At 41.9% G+C, this 19,987-nt stretch overlaps 1 protein-coding gene across 3 annotated transcripts in view; it reads right to left on the bottom strand.

The window, feature by feature from the left end:
• LOC126355880 (intraflagellar transport protein 172 homolog) overlaps window positions 1–19,987 on the bottom strand; it is a 372,812-nt gene that overhangs the window by 71,649 nt on the left and 281,176 nt on the right. For all 3 annotated transcript variants that reach the window (XM_050006382.1, XM_050006381.1, XM_050006383.1), the window contains 3 exons: window positions 14,533–14,713; window positions 8,088–8,279; window positions 7,882–7,999 (listed from right to left, as the gene is read on the bottom strand). In XM_050006382.1, the coding sequence (XP_049862339.1) occupies window positions 7,882–7,999; window positions 8,088–8,279; window positions 14,533–14,713 (491 nt within the window). The remainder of the gene's footprint in view (window positions 1–7,881; window positions 8,000–8,087; window positions 8,280–14,532; window positions 14,714–19,987) is intronic.

Raw genomic sequence — 19,987 nt, 5'->3', positions numbered from 1 at the left:
AAGGAAAGACCAATTATTGGAGACTGCGCCAGACGATGTTTGAAAGCCTGAGAGCTTAAAGGTAGACTATCTTCCACCTTTAAGCTCTCAGGTTTTCAAGACATTTTGATTTAAATGTCTTTGAAGCTTCCAGATAAGGGAAAAAGCTAGTTCCCTTTTTTTATATCCCCAACTCTTCCATTCTGGTTCTATTCAGATTATGCTCAGATGTCAGAAGCAAAATAAAGCAGAACATGGTAAATTCTTACAATGCAACTGGACAGAAATCTATTATAGTCCTCACACATAGACTGTCTGAAACTTAATTAAACAGGGTGGCATTTGCTATTTCAGTCCTAGCCTAAGTAACCAGAAGAAACACAAAAAAGTTGTGGACCATAGCTACTTGATATATGGTACTCTGTTTTGAGGAAATGCTAGTAACTTGACAAGAATATTAACCTAATGGAAAAGGAGTTTCCATATATATTAAAATTTAACACAGTGTAAAAAATTTAGAAACTACAAAAAATTGTATAGAGTAACATATAAAAGCATGTGTATGTGAGCTTAAATTAAATAATTGTTTTGAAAAACTAGGATTCTTTGTTGTGCTATGTGTCACACAGAGGAAAGCAAATTAATGTTTGTGGGGGTTCCGTGTAGATATTCTGAAAGTGTCCAATCGAAAGCTTGGCCTTGAAGTATTACTTGGTTCTTTCAATTTGACATCAGTTATTGACTTTTCTATTCAGGTAATACAGGAAAGCAGCATACTGATAGATAATGTTTTTATACGTCAAGATACATTTAATCAAATAAAAACTTTTCCTGTCAAGAATGGTCTGTCTGATCATGATGCACAGCTAGTTACAGTATATGACATAGCTTCATACATTAACGCAAAAAAGACCTCCAAAATAGTGTATTTAATTAATGATTTAATAACTGCAAATTTTAGGGAAATCTTGCAACATAGACTGAAATGAGGTGTACATGGAACCTGAGGTTAATTTAAAATTTAACCTGTTTCTTGATACCTTTGTGACTATATTTGAAAACAGTTTCCCTAATAAAACAGTGAAGCATAATAGTAAGAAACAATCTAAAAAGCAATGGTTTACTAAAGGGATAAAAATATATAGTAAACAGAAAAGGGAAACGTATCTTACAACTAGAAGCAGTAATGATCCAGAAACAATCAAACATTACAAAAACTACTGCACTGTGTTAAAAGGGTGTATACATGGACAAAGAAAGAAAATTCCCGAATTTTTCCCAGATTTCCCGGTTAATATTACACATTTTCCCGGGTGAAAATACACTTTTTTCCGTTCTAAGTGACAGTATACTCTTCCTCGACACTATAAAACTCATCAATCCTTTGAATGTTTATGGTTTTATGTTTTATATACCGACGTAGAATTTCCCGGCACTTTAAAAAATGAAACTCCTGGGATAGGAGAGGGGGAAGGGGGGGGGGGGAGGTATAAATTTGAATTCTACCACTTTCCAAAGCATTGAAATTGAGATTGCGATGCGCTTTTATAAGCCAGTCATAGCTCATGTCACTTGACCTCGCCTGCTGATGACAGCAATAGGACACGTGATGTAGTCAGCCAATAGCAAGGTCACTCTTAAGTAACACAAACACACAAATAAGGTAAGTTCATGGTTTATATTAAGATACATCACACAAATGTGCCAGTCAAATTTTTAATAACGGCATAAATGTCTGATCTGGGTTCGAAATTCTTCAAAAGAGTTGATTTTTAAATGGAATCAAACGCTTTGTGATTTAAGAAATTCATCATACATTCTCGCACATTGTTCATCTTGCGCAAAAGGAAACTTGCTTTGAATGTAATGCTTTTCAAACCACCATTCACAATATTTTCCCACGACCTGTTAGAAATAAGTTTGTTTCAGCAGTTGCAAGAGAACACCAGATAACAGGCGTCACCGCAATCAGCTACGATGACACAAGAAGCCCATATGTTCTACGTGTAAAACATTAAAAGATCTTACATTATGTCATAAAAGAAACAAGACATCAGAGGATACTTCAAGAGCATCAGAATTTTGTGAACCACACAAAATGCATAATTTGGCGTAAATTGCACATTTGTATGTACATATTTGGATGTAAATTTTCTTGGAGTACCAGTACTGTATTATCTCATGTTTGGTTCTTTATTACGGTATAATGTCATACATGCACAACAGTTGAAACCAGCCAACAGTGTGAAATTAAACACTCCGTTTCAAATAAATTGACTGCCTCAGCAGAAAAGATTAATAAAGGCCAAATCTCTTTAGCAAACCGACAAAAATAACTTCATTGTTCTGCAAGGCGATTAATGCTTGACTGCCAGAAAAGTGGATATAAAATCTGAAACTAAAAACATACACTCCTGGAAATTGAAATAAGAACACCGTGAATTCATTGTCCCAGGAAGGGGAAACTTTATTGACACATTCCTGGGGTCAGATACATCACATGATCACACTGACAGAACGACAGGCACATAGACACAGGCAACAGAGCATGCACAATGTCGGCACTAGTACAGTGTATATCCACCTTTCGCAGCAATGCAGGCTGCTATTCTCCCATGGAGACGATCCTTCTGGACTTTTTAAAAATGTTTCTTAACCAGGGTGTATACGACCCAGGACAACTGGGACATCCGGGAGAAAACCGGGAATTTTTTCATCCGGGAAAAACCCAGGAATTGTTTAGAATTCTGGGACTTTTTCATTGTTTTCGTTTTCAGTTAAATTTTTGTGATTTTGACTGGTAAGAACCAGTACTCTAACAAAGGATATTACTGCATCCCGCTACTGCAGAATAATACTGCAACAACAAATCATTAAGGGGGGGGGGGGGGGGGGGTTAAGTTGCAAGGAAATGCACCATATACAACAACAAAACACAGTGCTGATACAAGTGTCTGCTAACAGCACAGTGTGTCGAAGGCTTAGGAAGACTATCCAATGCTTCATAACAACAAATTGCCTCTGATGATCGTGACGTGACAACTGTTTAAATTAGAGTCGTTTGAACAGCTGCAGGCGGGCTGTTGCTCATACGCAGTTTAGTCGCGTATGAGTTGTACCTTCTCCCGCTTCTGGTTACAGAAGTGTAGCTGGGCGCCACTACCTAATATTGCCCCAGTTCGGAAATATAGTAAATCTGAGGCTGATGCACAGAGCAGTCTGAGTTGTGGTGGGGAGGTGGGTTGTCTCCACATGACCCGTGTTTACATTCAGTGATTTTGTTGTTTTGTCCCCTTTTATTGCTCTCACATTAAATGATGATGAAATGGATTTTTGTGGCCGGCAGCTATCAAATAAATTAAAATACGTTCGCTTAGTAACGGAAGGCTAAAATACACTCCTGGAAATGGAAAAAAGAACACACTGACACCGGTGTGTCAGACCCACCATACTTGCTCTGGACACTGCGAGAGGGCTGTACAAGCAATGATCACACGCACGGCACAGCGTACACACCAGGAACCGCGGTGTTGGCCGTCGAATGGCGCTAGCTGTGCAGCATTTGTGCACCGCCGCCGTCAGTGTCAGCCAGTTTGCCGTGGCATACGGAGCTCCATCGCAGTATTTAACACTGGTAGCATGCCGCGACAGCGTCGACGTGAACCGTATATGCAGTTGACGGACTTTGAGCGAGGGCGTATAGTGGGCATGCGGGAGGCCGGGTGGACGTACCGCCGAATTGCTCAACACGTGGGGCGTGAGGTCTCCACAGTACATCGATGTTGTTGCCAGTGGTCGGTGGAAGGTGCACGTGCCCGTCGACCTGGGACCGGACCGCAGCGATGCACGGATGCACGCCAAGACCGTAGGATCCTACGCAGTGCCGTAGGGGACCGCACCGCCACTTCCCAGCAAATTAGGGACACTGTTGCTCCTGGGGTATCGGCGAGGACCATTCGCAACCGTCTCCATGAAGCTGGGCTACGGTCCCGCACACCGTTAGGCCGTCTTCCGCTCACACCCCAACATCATGCAGCCCGCCTCCAGTGGTGTCGCGACAGACGTGAATGGAGGGACGAATGGAGACGTGTCATCTTCAGCGATGAGAGTCGCTTCTGCCTTAGTGCCAATGATGGTCGTATGTGTGTTTGGCACCATGCAGGTGAGCGCCACAATCAGGACTGCATACGACCGAGGCACACAGGGCCAACACCCGGCATCATGGTGTGGAGAGCGATCTCCTACACTGGCCGTACACCTCTGGTGATCGTCGAGGGGACACTGAATAGTGCAAGGTACATCCAAACCGTCATCGAACCCATCGTTCTACCATTCCTAGACCGGCAAGGGAACTTGCTGTTCCAACAGGACAATGCACGTCCGCATGTATCCCGTGCCACCCAATGTGCTCTAGAAGGTGTAAGTCAACTACCCTGGCCAGCAAGATCTCCGGATCTGTCCCCCATTGAGAATGTTTGGGACTGGATGAAGCGTCGTCTCACCCGGTCTGCACGTCCAGCACGAACGCTGGTCCAACTGAGGCGCCAGGTGGAAATGGCATGGCAAGCCGTTCCACAGGACTACATCCAGCATCTCTACGATCGTCTCCATGGGAGAATAGCAGCCTGCATTGCTGCGAAAGGTGGATATACACTGTACTAGTGCCGACATTGTGCATGCTCTGTTGCCTGTGTCTATGTGCCTGTCGTTCTGTCAGTGTGATCATGTGATGTATCTGACCCCAGGAATGTGTCAATAAAGTTTCCCCTTCCTGGGACAATGAATTCACGGTGTTCTTATTTCAATTTCCAGGAGTGTATTAAATAGGATTGGGGAGAAGAGAAGTTTGTGGCACAACTTGACCAGAAGAAGGGATTGGTTGGTAGGACATGTTCTGAGGCATCAAGGGATCACCAATTTGGTATTGGAGGGCAGCGTGGAGGGTAAAAATCGTAGAGGGAGACCATGAGATGAATACACTAAGCAGATTCAGAAGGATGTAGGTTGCAGTAGGTACTGGGAGATGAAGAAGCTTGCACAGGATAGAGTAGCATGGAGAGCTGCATCAAACCAGTCTTAGGACTGAAGACAACAACAACATTCACATATTTGTAATAATGAAGTACTAACAAAATGTCAATTTGGTTTTCAGAAAGGATTTTCAACAGAAAATGCTGTATACTGTATATGCTTTCACTTATGAAATATTAAATGCTCTGAATAACCGAACATCATTGTTGGGATATTTTATGAGCTCTCAAAGGCTTTTGAGTGTGTGAATCATTAAATTCTTCCAGATAAGCTTAAGTACTGTGGTATGAGGGAGACAGTGCACAAATGTCTAGTTCATATTTAACTGGAAGAATGCAGAAGGTTTAAATTAGCAGAACCGATAGTGTGCAAAATTGAGCACAGTCCTCTAACGGGGGAGGTATCAAGAATGGTATTCCACAGTGTTTGGTATTGGTTCCCTTATTGTTCTTAATATATATTAATGACTTGCTATTTTATATTTATGAAGATGCAAAGCTAGTTTTTTTGCTGATGACACAAGTATTCTAAGCACACCCAAGAAACAAGAATTATTATTCTTCTTTTAGCGTTCAACCATGAGGTTGGTTTGCAGCAGAGCACCATTCCTCTCATCTGTCCAACTTCCTTTTCATTTCCACATATGTGTTACACCCAAAGAATTAACTCAGGTAATTGTAAATAATGACTTGCATAAAATTATTAAGTGGTTCTCTGCAAACGGTCTCTCACTAATTTTTGATAAAACACAGTATATACAATTCTGGACAGTAAATGGCATAATACCATTGATAAATATGAACAGAAGTCTGTTGCTAAAGCAGAATATTCCAAACTTCTGGTTACGAGCATTGATGAGAAATCCGACTGGAAGAAATAATTGATGAGCTGGTAAAATGGGTAGGTTCAGCTACTTATGCTGGTAGGGTTACTGCAAATTTTAGTGATAAACATATTAGTAAAAGTACTCATTGCACAAAAGCATGTAATCGGAATAATAGCTGGAGCTCAGCCAAGATCACCTTGCAGACATTTATTTAAGGAACTCAGGATATTCACAGTACTTTCACAACACATATATTCACTTATGAAAATTGTTATTAATATCTGATCCCAATTCAAAAACAATAACAAAGTGCATAGCCACAATGCTAGAAGAAAGGATGACCTTCAGTACTTTGGATTAAATCTGACTTTGATACAGAAAGGGGTGGGGTGGACTGGGCTGCCACAAAAATCTTTGGTTATTTGCCAAATAGCATTAAATGTCTAACATATACCCAATCAGCAATTAAAAACAAGTTAAAAAGTTTTTGAATAACAACTCCTTCTACTCAACAGATGAATTTTCCGATATGAAGAAGTAACTGTAAAAGAAAAGGGCCATGTTAGGAACACTTATGTTAATAAAATAGAAAGAAACTTCCACATGGGAAAAATATATTAAAAACAAAGATTCCAAGACTTACCAAGCGGGAAAGTGCCGGCAGACAGGCACAATGAACAAAACACACAAACACACACACAGAATTACTAGCTTTCGCAACCAACGGTTGCTTCTTCAGGAAAGAGGGAAGGAGATGGAAAGATGAAAGGATGTGGGTTTTGGGGAGAGGGTAAGGAGTCATTCCAATCCCGGGAGCGGAAAGACTTACCTTAGGGGGAAAAAAGGATAGGTATATACTCGCGCACTCACACACACACATATCCATCCATACATATACAGACACAAGCAGACATATTTAAAGGCACTAATGTTAAACTGACACATTTCATGTCATAACAAAATGTCGAATTCATGCTCTATGGAACAAGAATTAATGTAATGTAACCTTGCAGAAAAAAATTATCAGGGACATGTACAATACAAGGCCAAGAAAATCTTGTAAGCCACTATAAAGAGATCTAAATATATTAAATATCCCCTTGTCGCACTTACATGAAATAACTCTCTTCACTAATATAACTCTGAACTGTTTTTTACAAATAAATAACTTCTCGCACATGTATGGAACCAGAGGCAACAAAAGCTTCATGCTTCATACAAACAGACTTCATCTTTTTGCATAGACCCCACAATATATGGGGATGAAAATACATAAGACACAAATTTTTAAAGGGATAAAAAAAAGGTTAAATAAAAGAAAATTATATATCACTGTGGTACAGAAATGCTATTAATCTGTTGAGAAATCTTTTACTGATTATCTGATCATTTGAGCAGAATACAAAATTAAATATATATTTTGGAGTTACATGACAATAAATATTGTGTTCTAATAAAACAACAAAAACAGTAAGTCTCCCTTGACCTGCAGTTCTGGATGACTTTCCCAAAATCTACCCCTTTTCCTAGACCTCTAAAGTTCTTTTCCTTCACCCCTCTTCCTTTCCCTTCAACCCTTCTGCCTGAAGAAGGAGCCACTGGCTCCAAAAGCTTGCCTAATTAACAACCTTTTACGAGGGTGTTCTGCCACCATTTGGTGAGTAGATTTTTTATCTGCCCAATTAAATTAAATATCGTTTTCTGTGTACAATCTATTACAGCTACAAGCTGATGACTCTCCTGCACACGAAATCAATTATTTAAATTGTATATTATGAGACAATAAAATACTGATCCTGACCAATGTCTTATGAAGTAATAAATAGTTTTAGAAATAACAATTAACATATATGGCTACATGTGACTTTTGTGAAAATTATCAATATACAACAGTATATTACATCTGTTTAGATTTAACCTTACAACATTTCAAATTCAGCCTACTCTAAATTAAGCCAGGCACATCAAACAATTCAGTATTCCATCTGATTCACTCTGGGTCAATATATCATTGAATTCTAGAATGAACTAAAATTTTCACCTACCTAAAATTTTTGCAACCTCAACTGCTTGCTTTTCCTCTAAAAACCTGTTTGTCAGATCAGCTGCTTTATTCCACGCTTTTAAAATAAGGTTATGATCTCTAGTATTTGAAGAGTTTACCTGTAAAACCACACTCATATAGTTTAAGAACAGTTTAAACAATGTATACAAAATAGCAATGGAACAATATATGCATGTGAATGAATACCTTTAGAAGGCAGTCAACTGCAGCCTTGTACTCCCTGTTCTGCTCCCACTCATGTGCCTGGCTTACCAGACTGTTAGCATCTTTAGAACCCTTAACTCCAACTTCTCTGTCATATTGCTCTTTCAGAGCAGCCAAATATGTTGGAAGATATTCTTTGCATATTCGAAGTGCATCTGCCCACATTCCGGATTGCTGAAAGCATATGCCAACTGAGTCCGCATCTCTTAGAATCATAAAAATACACTTATGTCCACATTATAATAAAAAAAAAGGGGGAGGGAGGGAGAGAGAGATATCCTTAAAAACATTTCACCATTGTGACATTGTCTAAATTAAACGTGGTGGGACAACACAGATGCACATGCGGTATGGGGCATGTCATCAGCAATATTCAAGTTGTAGCAAAGTATCCAAATAAAACCATATATGGTCACATCATTGGCAACTTTGAGATCAGAGCCAGACATCTCAATACGGGGTGGGAGTAAAATATCATCGATACAATCATTTCATAGAGGAGGGAGGCAACATTCAACAGGCAAAATCAAAGCTACCCTCTCTTCTTTTAAATATAAGAAACACATTCTGCGAAACAGCGCACATACACAGTGCGGATGGATATGTGTGTGTGTGCGAGTGTACACCTGTCCTTTTTTCCCCCTAAGGTAAGACTTTCCGCTCCCTGGATTGGAATGACTCCTTACCCTCTCCCTTAAAACCCACATCCTTTCGTCTTTCCCTCTCCTTCCCTCTTTCCTGAAGAAGCAACCATCGGTTGCGAAAGCTAGTAATTCTGTGTGTGTGTTTGTGTGTTTTGGAATAATACACACAAACAGACACACAGAATTTCTAGCTTTCGCAACCGATGGTTGCTTCTTCAGGAAAGAGGGAAGGAGAGGGAAAGACGAAAGGATTTGGGTTTTAAGGGAGAGGGTAAGGAGTCATTCCAATCCTGGGAGCGGAAAGACTTCCCTTAGGGGGAAAAAAGGACAGGTGTACACTCGCACACACACACATATCCATCCGCACATACACAGACACAGTATACTCTTTGCCTTTAAATATGTCTGCTTGTGTCTGTGTATGTATGGATGGATATGCGTGTGTGTGTGTGTGTGTGTGTGTGTGTGTGTGTGCGCGCGCGAGTATATACCTATCCTTTTTTCCCCCTAAGGTAAGTCTTTCCGCTCCCGGCATTGGAATGACTCCTTACCCTCTCCCTTAAAACCAACATTCTTTCATCTTTCCTTTTCTTTCCCTCATTCCTGACGAAGCAGCCGCCGGTTGCGAAAGCTCAAATTCTGTGTGTGTGTTTGTGTGTTTTATTCATTGTGCCTATCTACCGGCGCTTTCCCGCTTGGTAAGTCTTGGAGACCATACATACAGTATAACACAGATGTTTACCCAAATGTTACAACACTTAAAAATATAAAACAGTGGAAAGTCCAATAGCCTGCAACAGCTTTATTTACTGTGGTCGATTAGAGACTCACAAAACTGGTTTTGCAACTTTGATGTTGCATCTTCTGGTGTATATCTGTACAGAAATTTTTATTAGTTAGTCCTTTGATAGTGGGGAATTGAAGTTATGTGAGATATTTTCAAAGTACTGAGTGAATAGACTTAAATAAGGAAGAAAATATATGCATCCCAAAGAACAGGATTAGTCATATATAATACATAATCTCATACCAAAAGATGGTTACTTAAAATGCTTTGTCATATAGTGTGGGGAGCTATTACAGAATGCTGCTGGGTAACAGATGGCATGGCTATGCAAAGTTCTCAGCCTTATCAATTGGTAAAAACAATAATCAGGAATCAGAAACTAATCCTTGACTACAAACCAGTGAAGTAGTAACTAAAATAAAATATAGACAGGGACAGTCCCATGTTACATGGAACAAATGATAAAAACGGGACTGACCTGCGTTAAAAATCATGAGGAACTTCATCACTTGACCAATTAAAATATGTTTCAGAGGGACAATGTCAAGCATTGGACAATCCCCCTTATAAATGTTATCCAGGAAGATACTGAATCATGGAGTGATGGAAGAGCAAAAATAAATAAAGTTAATGACGAAAATTAATAAAATAAACGTATAAAAATAAACTGAATAAAATGTTTTGTAGGTCACCAATAATTTAAAGAAAGAAGATTATGCTGAAAGACTATGTTGATGATTAAACTTACTGGAAGCCAACATGCTTATGTGTATTACATAATAGTAATTTTAGCAGCTAACCACACAACCTACAAGGTGTCCAGAGTGTTGCTGGAGCATGTGTTGTGGATGCTGTCTAGGTACACAGACAGTTAAGGAAATCAAACTAACACGGGCAACATGGAAGATAAGTGAAATACGCTCCTAGTGCTCTGCTGAAATTTGGGTGTCACCACGTGAACTGTTAGACTTGGTCATCTAACTAATTAATGGAAAATCTCATACAAAGATGTGAAACAATTACTAACAAAGAGATAGAGGGGCTGGCCAGTACTTACCTCAGCTCAGTACAGCTGATAGAAACACAAAAAAAAAAAAAACCGAAAATTTAAGTTCCTAGCTTTCGGAATAAATGTGCCTTCATCAGGGAGGAGAGAGGGGAAAGAAAGGGAAGAAGGGAAAGTGGATTTAGTTACTCACAACCCAGGTTATGAAGCAACCGGCAAATGTATCTGCTCCAGTGACGAATCCCTCAACAATTACACCAATAACCTGACCAGTGCTTTCCTCTCCCGCAACTATCCTGCAGACCTTGTCCACAAACAGATCTCCTGAGCAATACATTCCTCCCCGTCCAACAACAATATTCCTACCCTCAGACGACACAGAAGCATCCCCCTTGTCACCCAATATTATACTGGCCTCCAATACATCAATAAATTACTCCGCCAGGGATATGACTTTCTCAAGTCAACCCCTGAAATGAGATCATCCCTTGACAAAATTCTCCCCACACCACCCAGAGTTGCCTTTCGTCGTCCCCCTAACCTCCGTAACATCCTTGTTAAACCCTACAATATTCCCAGGCTACCTTCTCTACCCAGCGGTTCCTACCCCTGTAACCGACCCCGCTGCAAAACCTGCCCCATGCATCCCCCCACAACCACCTACTCCAGCCCCGCTACTGGTAAAACATACACAATTCAAGGCAGGGCCACGTGTGAAACTACACATGTCATTTATCAGCTGACATGCCTGCACTGCACAGCCTTTTACATTGGTATGACAACAACTAAACTGGCTGAGCGCATGAACGGACACAGACGAACTGTCCGCCTAGGAGATGTCCAATACCCAGTAGCGCATCATGCCCTCCAGCATAATTCTAGGGACCTAGGAACCTGCTACACCGTATGTGCCATTTGGCTTCTCCCACCCAACACCAGTCCCTCTGAACTGTGGAGATGGGAACTTGCACTCCAGCACATCCTTTCATCCCGCCATCCCCCTGGACTGAACCTACGTTAAACAACCTCACTCCCATTTACTTTTCAGTCTTCTCCTCTTTACCTTTCCTCTTTAGCCATTCATGCATATTTTCATCCTACATCTTTATACTATACACCTCTTTACTTCTGTATGCATCCTCTTTGGTTTGAAGCTAGCACAGTACCTACAGTACAATATCTTTGGCTTCCCTCTGACAACCATGCCTCCATCCTTGCTACCTTCCCTGCTTTCCTTTCCCTGTTGCTTCATAACCTGGGTTGTGAGTAACTAAATCCACTTTCCCTTCTTCCCTTTCTTTCCCCTCTCTCCTCCCTGATGAAGGAACATTTATTCCGGAAGCTAGGAACTTAAATTTTCGGTTGTTTTTTGTGTTTCTATCGGCTGTACTGAGCTGAGGTAAGTACTGGCCAGCCCCTCTATCTCTTTGTTAGTAATTGTTTCAGACTTGGTCATCTGTATTACATAAGAAAAGAATGCAAGTGATACAAGATATAATGATGTTATTAAGGTACTTCATGTTGGACCTTTCATTCAGTTGCATGTTTTAAAAGTTTTAACACATGTATGTAAACAGCTGTGTTATACTGTATGAATGGTCAATCAGTTATGTATAATTTGTCATCTTCAGAATCTTAATAAAGGTTTAATAGATGTCAATATCTACTTCAAAGAAGTATAATGCCATGAAATGTTGAAAAATGTACATATTTTATGTGATAATTATAAACATACAATCATAATTTACGGTGAATGGTATGTACCTAGTCAAACTTAAAAAATCCTCCAACACATCTTCTGTATCTTCTGTAGTTGATGATGGCCTTAAGGCCAAAACTGAAATAGGGAAAATAAATAATTTTTACAGTCAGTGGTGAATATGGTGTCTTTTAAAGGGTTCTACATGACTGTGAACCAGAATCATGGGAAATTAAGAAGGAAATTGTATGAAATGGTTGGGACTGACAGTGAAGCAGAACTGAATTCATATTCCAAGAAATATTGTGGTGTCATTATGAAACTAATTAAAAACATCAAACACTTCTGTGTAATGTCTGGCTCCAATAAATCAGATAGTAAAATTAAACCTAAGTAGGCAATAGTTATAAGAGAAACCCGGATATCAGTTAAGATATGTGGGATGGTATTAAAAAGAAGCCTAATAATAAATGACAGCAGTCGGGTGGCTAGTGTATTTAATAATCAGTACCTGGAAGTAGTTCACAAGTTTGGTGCGATCAGCTCAAGGAATAAAGCAACAGACTATAAGGAGTAGTCATAAAGTTTTAACTGTCACCTCGAACAAATGAAGTTACATAGTCAGTTTTTTGTTTGTTTACAGCTGCATACATACAGTACTCCTAATACACCTGACGTATGCCACAGTACCGTATTACGCCACGAGAGGAGCTGAAACAAAATGACATAGCCTATATCCACTTTGTCAATAGGTTGTGCCATTCTGTCTTGGTTATTAATGGAAACATTCAGGATTAAACCATACCCCGTTTGGTGAGGCAGTGTGTGCAGTGACACATCAGCCATACTATTTGTATTTGTACCAACTGTTAAGCAACTTCTGAAGCTCTGAATTTACATGTTTGACAGAATACTTCATCCAGAGCCTGTCATATTGTTCAAACGATTCCTGAATACTTAAAGTAAAAGGAAGTATAACAATCACCTGCAGTTGACTGATGTGTGGTGCATAGAAACATGCAAGAAAGAGTATTTTACTAACTTTCTAGCTCTTTCTCTAGAAAAGTACACACACACACACACACACACACACACACACACGCACACACACACACACACACACCCTTGGCCATGGAGAAACTGACTGTTGATTATTGAGAGCAGATGCATGGGCAGATGGAGGTGTGGAAGGGGTATCAGAGGATGCACAAGGTGAGGAGAGAGTAGTGGGATAATGTGTGGCAGGTCCTTGGACAGATGACTCACATAGTGAAGCAGCTGTTCAAGTCATTTGTGTTGTGGTGTCCAACATTTTTGGCAATTGGATGGTCACGTTTGTGGTTTGCCACAGTTTGGTGGTGGCCATTATTGCAAGTAGACAGGTAGCACTTGTCCTGCCCACATAGAATACCGTACAGAAATTGCAACATAGTTCATATATAATGTGGCTGTTTTCACATGCTGCCCTGCCTTTTATAGAACAGGAAATGTCTGTGATTGGACTACAGTAGAAGGCGCTGGGTAGGTGTATGGGACAAGTGTATTACCTTCTCCCGTTACTATCCCCCTCTCCCTCCCTTGCGAGCATTCTCTCTCTCTCTCTCTCTCTCTCTCTCTCTCTCTCTCTCACCTCAGAACCCCTTTCATCTAGGGCAGCCACTCTATCGTCTCTTGTAAGACCTGCCTCACACTGTCCCTCTACTCCCTTCTCATCTCGCACATCCTTCCATACTTCCTTACCCCCTACCTACCTTAATCTACCAAGGAAACTGCTACTGATAATCAACAGTCAATCCTGTTGTGGCCAGGGGCATGTGCATTTGGTTGTCTGTGTGATGTAAGGATGTGTCCTTCCACTAGAGAAAGAGCATGAGCTCAAAAGGTAGTAAAATATTGTTTTATGCTGCATGTTTCAATATGCCACACATCTGAGTGAATAGTTGATTTTCCTTAATTTTTTATATTGTTCAATCTTCACATCTGTGTGACGAGATTTCCCAATATGTCTGATGTCATCCTCAGTTGCATAGCTGAGGTTACTAATCTTTGTAATCACAATAGGTATTATATGATCTTCACCAGATCTTTCCCCAGTGAGCCTACACCATAGTGCTTCATTACAGAGATAGCAAAGATAACAAGTCACACACAGATATTGTGAAACAAGACAAAAACATATTAAGTAATGCAAATTTAATGCTACAGTACGTCCTACCTAACAATATTTGGTTACAAATTATTAAGTGTGAAAATGCTTCAGAGTAATACATAAAACCCAATCGGTGCCATACCTGATAATATTTGATTATAAGTTCTGGTAACTGAGCACGTAAGAGCAAGGATTCAAACAGTTGAAAGTTTTTGTTATTGAAAGCATCTTTTGCCTGTTCTTGGAGGACTTCCGCTACTGATTCAGGGTCATGATTTTCTGCCACTCGTTGAGCATTATCCCAGTCTCGGTTGTGTATGTACCTATAAATTGGAACCAAACCATTTTCATTACAGCATATAATACAAATTTTACATATACAATTCACATATTACAATTTCTGAAACTCAGTTTGTTATTTTTTAAATTAAGCGTTAATATACGTATGAAGGAAATAGTACTATTAGGTATATTGCCCATGAGTGAGCTATGTGCCAAATATCATCCTTGGTCATGAAAAATTTTTGTTTTCACCTATAAAAGTGTTAATATTTAGTAAATTATGTACACATTAATAAAAAGTTGCTACTATGGTGGAGAATATTATGACAGAGAATGTTTTACTTCAGATAGTGATCAGCATATAATGAGATAGGTCATCAAATGCTCTTATCAGCCAACAACAGTCCAAGAAAGTTTACCAGTAAGTCACACCAGAATGGAAAACTAACATGGCAGAGACTTAATCTTCCAAAGGCTATGATTTTATGAGTGGAGGACTATCACAGGATTTCACCCTTTTGTAATTTTGATGTATTGGTAATGACGGAACAAGTCTCCAAAGCCAGGGTTGCTCATACTTGCTACCGCAGTTGCATGTGTTGCAGAGGTAACCAGCTCAAAAAACAGTGATGGCAGAAAGTTCATCACCAGTATTTGTTTGGCAGGGGATGAAAAGTGTAGTATAAGCAGAGTTGGACCCATGCATATTCGGTCACCACATTTGTGTGTACACTTTGCGAGCCAGGCATGGCCGCTATAAGTTTTTTGTCGACAGAAGACATACTGAGCTGTTTACTGCCAAGCCTCTTGCAGTCACCACACCATCCAGGGGTGCAAGCTACGTCATTTTGTGGCTTGAGCCACACCTATATCTGGCTTGCAAATCGTGGTAAAAGTGCTGCAGTGGTAGACACCTATTTGTGTCTGCACGGGTACATGTTCATGTGACATTGCACCCATATTCCTCTGCTAGTGGGTACTTTGGTCGCTATTCGGCCCCTCAGTGGCCAGTTCAGCTCTGAGCTACAGACCAAACAAAAACTGCCCTCAAGCCTGCACTTCAGACCACAGTGCTTGCCACTGCCCCTACCCATCAGATGTGGTATCTAGCACCTTTGTCAGGATCACAGCTACTGGCCATATGTCAGCTGCTCTGGAAGGCCTCACTTCCTCCGCTCATCAGCAATACTGACGATTTTTTGTGGGCTTTGTCATAGTGGCGTCTACTACAAATCATTAGAGGAGGATATTTCAACTGTGCTCATATGTCGATTTGTTCCATGCTCCAAATTCTGTTTGCAGTTAGTTGGCTGCAGTAGCAGCTCCTAGCCTTATCTGTCACCAGGCCCATCCTCACCACCATGTAGGGGTCAATGCTGACAAGCCGTGTCTCATTTTGCCAGATGATGCAACCAAGGCCTGTCCTCTTTCCGTGAATAACCATGCTTCATTCGACAGGATAAGGACGTTGAAGCTATATCTTCATGTGTTTTTCCATGTTTCTTGAGGTAACTTCATTCGTTTTGCAAGAGCAGGGTTTCACGTTCTTGGTTGTTCATTTGTTTTTCAACCACATCAATTTTGCTTGTGTACTAGTAGTCTCGATGGGACAGTATATCCATAATTCTTGCGTTGTGCCAGTCCATATACTATTACAATGGGAGTGTATCCAACTGCGTACCAGACAAGGTCTGTTCAACTGTGTATAAGACCAGGTCTATTTGTGCCTTCCTACAGTGTGAGTGTGTCTCTTGTGTACCAGACATGGAATGTTCAGTTCTTGCTTTCTGTAACCGAGTTCAATTATTTGGTTCTCCCGATATTAGTAGGCATTCCTTGAAATTCTTGTTCACATTCCTCAGCAGAATCAACTTCTTGGCAATGTTCTCTCCCCTGCATTGTACAGATGGTCTGTTCATGTGCATTCTCTTAACATGTTGTTGTCAACACGTGTATTTCTTGTGTTCCTGTGTGCATTCAGGTTCTAGTATCCTCACTCATCAGAGCTCTTGTCGTCTTCAGCCCACCAATTCAGGGATCAGGCAACTCAGGTTCCACTGCAGAACAACACGTCAATCACAGAGGTGCCCCAGTTTTTTCTGCAGGATTCTCATAGGGTATTCAGAAGTTTCTGTGTGGAGTAAGCTGGGCCGAAATTAGTGAGCCAGCTAGATCAAAACTATGTGGTCGAAAAGTATGACATAATCACAGCCCTGATGATGCAGTACTCATATAAATGGATGAAGAAGGAAATGACCCAGGAATCTGTGGTCTTTTGCTTTACATTTAGCACCAAAAAAGGACAATATGTGGCACCCATCTGGGGACTACTGTGCACTGAATTCAAGAACGGTGCCAGACATCTACTGGATTTTAGCAATCCCTTGGTGGGCTCGATTATATTTAGCAAGATCAGATGCATGATAGTGTTCATGCAGATCCCTGTGGTGCTGGAAGACATACAAGAAACAGCAAACGACACCGTCTTTAGGCATTTCGAGAACATGTATATTGACGTTTGGCCTTCTGAATGCTGCCCAGACTTGGCAGGGTTTTGTGGACAGCATTTCGCAAGGCTTCCAAGGCTGTGTCGCATACCTCAACAACATCCTTGGGTTCCTGAAGTTTCACAACCTCCACTGCAGCCACCAAACGACCGTCTTTCGGCACCTCAGCCAGGCTGTCATCAGGGTAACAGAGATTGAATTTCTAGGGCATCTAATGACCTCTACCAGATCCACACCTCTACGCAACAAAGTGCATGTGATCTCAAACATGTCATGCTCACAGATCCATATGGGCCTCTGCCAACACCTCGGTACGATCAACTACTGCTCGCGCCATCTGACAATCGCTGCCGTGGCTCTGGTACCCCTGTCCACAGCACTATGCGGCCCCACTGCTAAGGAAGGACACTCATTACGTGGACAGATGCAATGGAACAAAGCTTTGCTGAGTTCAGATGGGGCCACATTGAAGAGATGCTAGCTCACTCATCTGACACACAACACAGAGTTAGCCATAGCTGTGAATGCCAGACTGCTTAGGGTACAGCACTTCAAAAGAATGTTGGCAGCATCTGGCAACCAAACGATTTCTTTTTGCAGTAGTTATCAACGTCACAATGCTCATGGAGTGTGTGACTGCAAGTTACTTGCAGTGTACCAAACGGTGAAATACTTTCGTTCATCAGTAGAAGCCTATCTTTTCATTATTTTCACTGACCACAAGCCAATAGATAATGTGTTTTGGAGCAACAACATCAACTGTTCACTGTGTCAACTACAACAGTTGCAGTATGTTTCACAGTTCACTACTGACATTCACCGTATTTTTAGGATGGACAACATCGTCACCTACTGCTCATCTCATGATTGTGCTGCTATCCCCCACCCTCATGAACTTCGAGGATGTAGCCAAGAACAGGAGAGTGATGAATAATTGCACAGCTTCTGCCAGGACACCACCAGCAGCCTACGACTGAATTAGTGCCCATTCCCGGTTCCTCCTGCAAGATTTAGTGCGATTTCTCGACAGTGCATGTCGCCCATTTCTCCCACAAAAATTCCAGCACAGTGCATTAGAATGTGTCTATGGGCTATCACACCCCAGTGTAAACACTACTGTCACACTTGTGACTGCATTTTTCGCTGGGACAGGACTCCAGAAAGACTGTTGGCAATGGACACACACCTTTGCTGCATGCCAGTGTGCCAAAGTCAGGAGACATACCCACGCATCCATCAACACCTTCCCCGACATGGTACACCATATAGCACGTGTCCATATGGGCACTGTGGAGCCTCTTCCTCTGTCCCAGTGCAAGCGGTATCTGCGGACAATGGTGGACCGTTTGATGTGATGAGCAGAGGCAATGCCAACAGTGGACATCACCACTGAGACTGACGCAACCGCCTTTGTCAACACCTGGGTGGCACCTGCAGCTGCCCCAGTTATGCAGCAACAGATTGTGGTCACCAGTTTGATGGCATGCTGTTTACATGTGTCACCCAACTGTGTGGTGTGCAACTACATCACAGTGAGAAGACTAGAAGACTCTGCAGATTGAATGTAACGGCAAGCTGATTACTCTCAATCGACTGAGTCAAGCTGGCTTATGTCTTTAGTGCTCCAGCTGCCATTCACTTCTCTGATCCCACGGAGGACCCGTCAATGGTCGACGCTCCTCTCGCAACTGTCAGACAGCCTCCATTGAAGCATGGATGCTACCAGCCGTCACTGTGCAGCCCTATGCCCCTCAGACTACCCTCACCCCACATAGGAAGCTGCCCAGACCACGCCTCACACATGCACCCTCAAGATGTCACGTCGTATGACGCAACAGTCATGCACCTGTCCTGCTGCCTGGTGCTGTGTCACTGTCTCTGGTGAGCTGCCTCACCAGCTGCGTTCTCTATCTCCAGATGTGCTCCGGACGTCGCCTCCCGTCTCACTGGCTGTTTGTCCATTGTAGCTCCTGGACCCACTGTCATGTCTCTGTGCCTCCGCCATGTTGAGTGTTCATGCTGTTTCGACTTTTGTGCCGGTCTCTGCGTTGCATTCCCATTGGGCTCCAGACACCGTCCCCTACACCACTGGGCTTGTCCATTACAGTACCCAGGCCAGCATTCAAGTTCCTATGCATGAGTATAAGCTCTCCATAGTCTCCATGGGTCTGTTGTTGTGCATGCTGAGGCTGCATTGACTGCCGTGCCATGTTTCTGTATTCGGTGTTTCAAGAACTCAGTGCATTATGAACAGCACATTTTTGCCAACATTTTGTTCTGTGTCCTTTATTTGTGTTTAACCATACTTTGTTCTTGCGCCAGTGTCCTCTGAGGTGACACCTCTACACTGAACATTTCCAGCTGCATATCGCCACAGCCAGCTCCTGGACAGTGCTGCCTGCCACTGCTGTGTCTTGCATATTTTAGATTCTCCCAGATTCTACACATTACTTGCCCCGTACTCCCCCTTCCCCATACAAACTGTATTTGCCAGCTACATGTTGGTTGGTTGGCTGATTCAGGAGGGGGGAGGGGGGACCAAACAGTGAGGTCATCAGTCTCATCGGATTAGGAACAGATGGGGAAGGAAGTCGGCCATGCCCTTTCAAAGGAACCAGCCCACCATTTGCTTGAAGTGATTTTTGGCAACAGTGCAGCACCCACAGGCATGGAAGAGACAAAGTGAAAGCGTTTATGCCGATTGCAGATTCTGTCAGCTGCGAACCACATGGGTCAAGTACAGTGTGCGCTCTCCACCAACGCATTCACAAATATTGAACAGTTGCCAATTGTTTGCTCCATCCCATC

This window comes from Schistocerca gregaria, chromosome 3 (genome assembly GCF_023897955.1).
Source record: "Schistocerca gregaria isolate iqSchGreg1 chromosome 3, iqSchGreg1.2, whole genome shotgun sequence".
Taxonomy (NCBI): Eukaryota; Metazoa; Arthropoda; class Insecta; order Orthoptera; family Acrididae; genus Schistocerca; species Schistocerca gregaria.
Note: the sequence above shows the minus strand (reverse complement) of the source record. Positions and strands in the feature narration are given on the sequence as shown.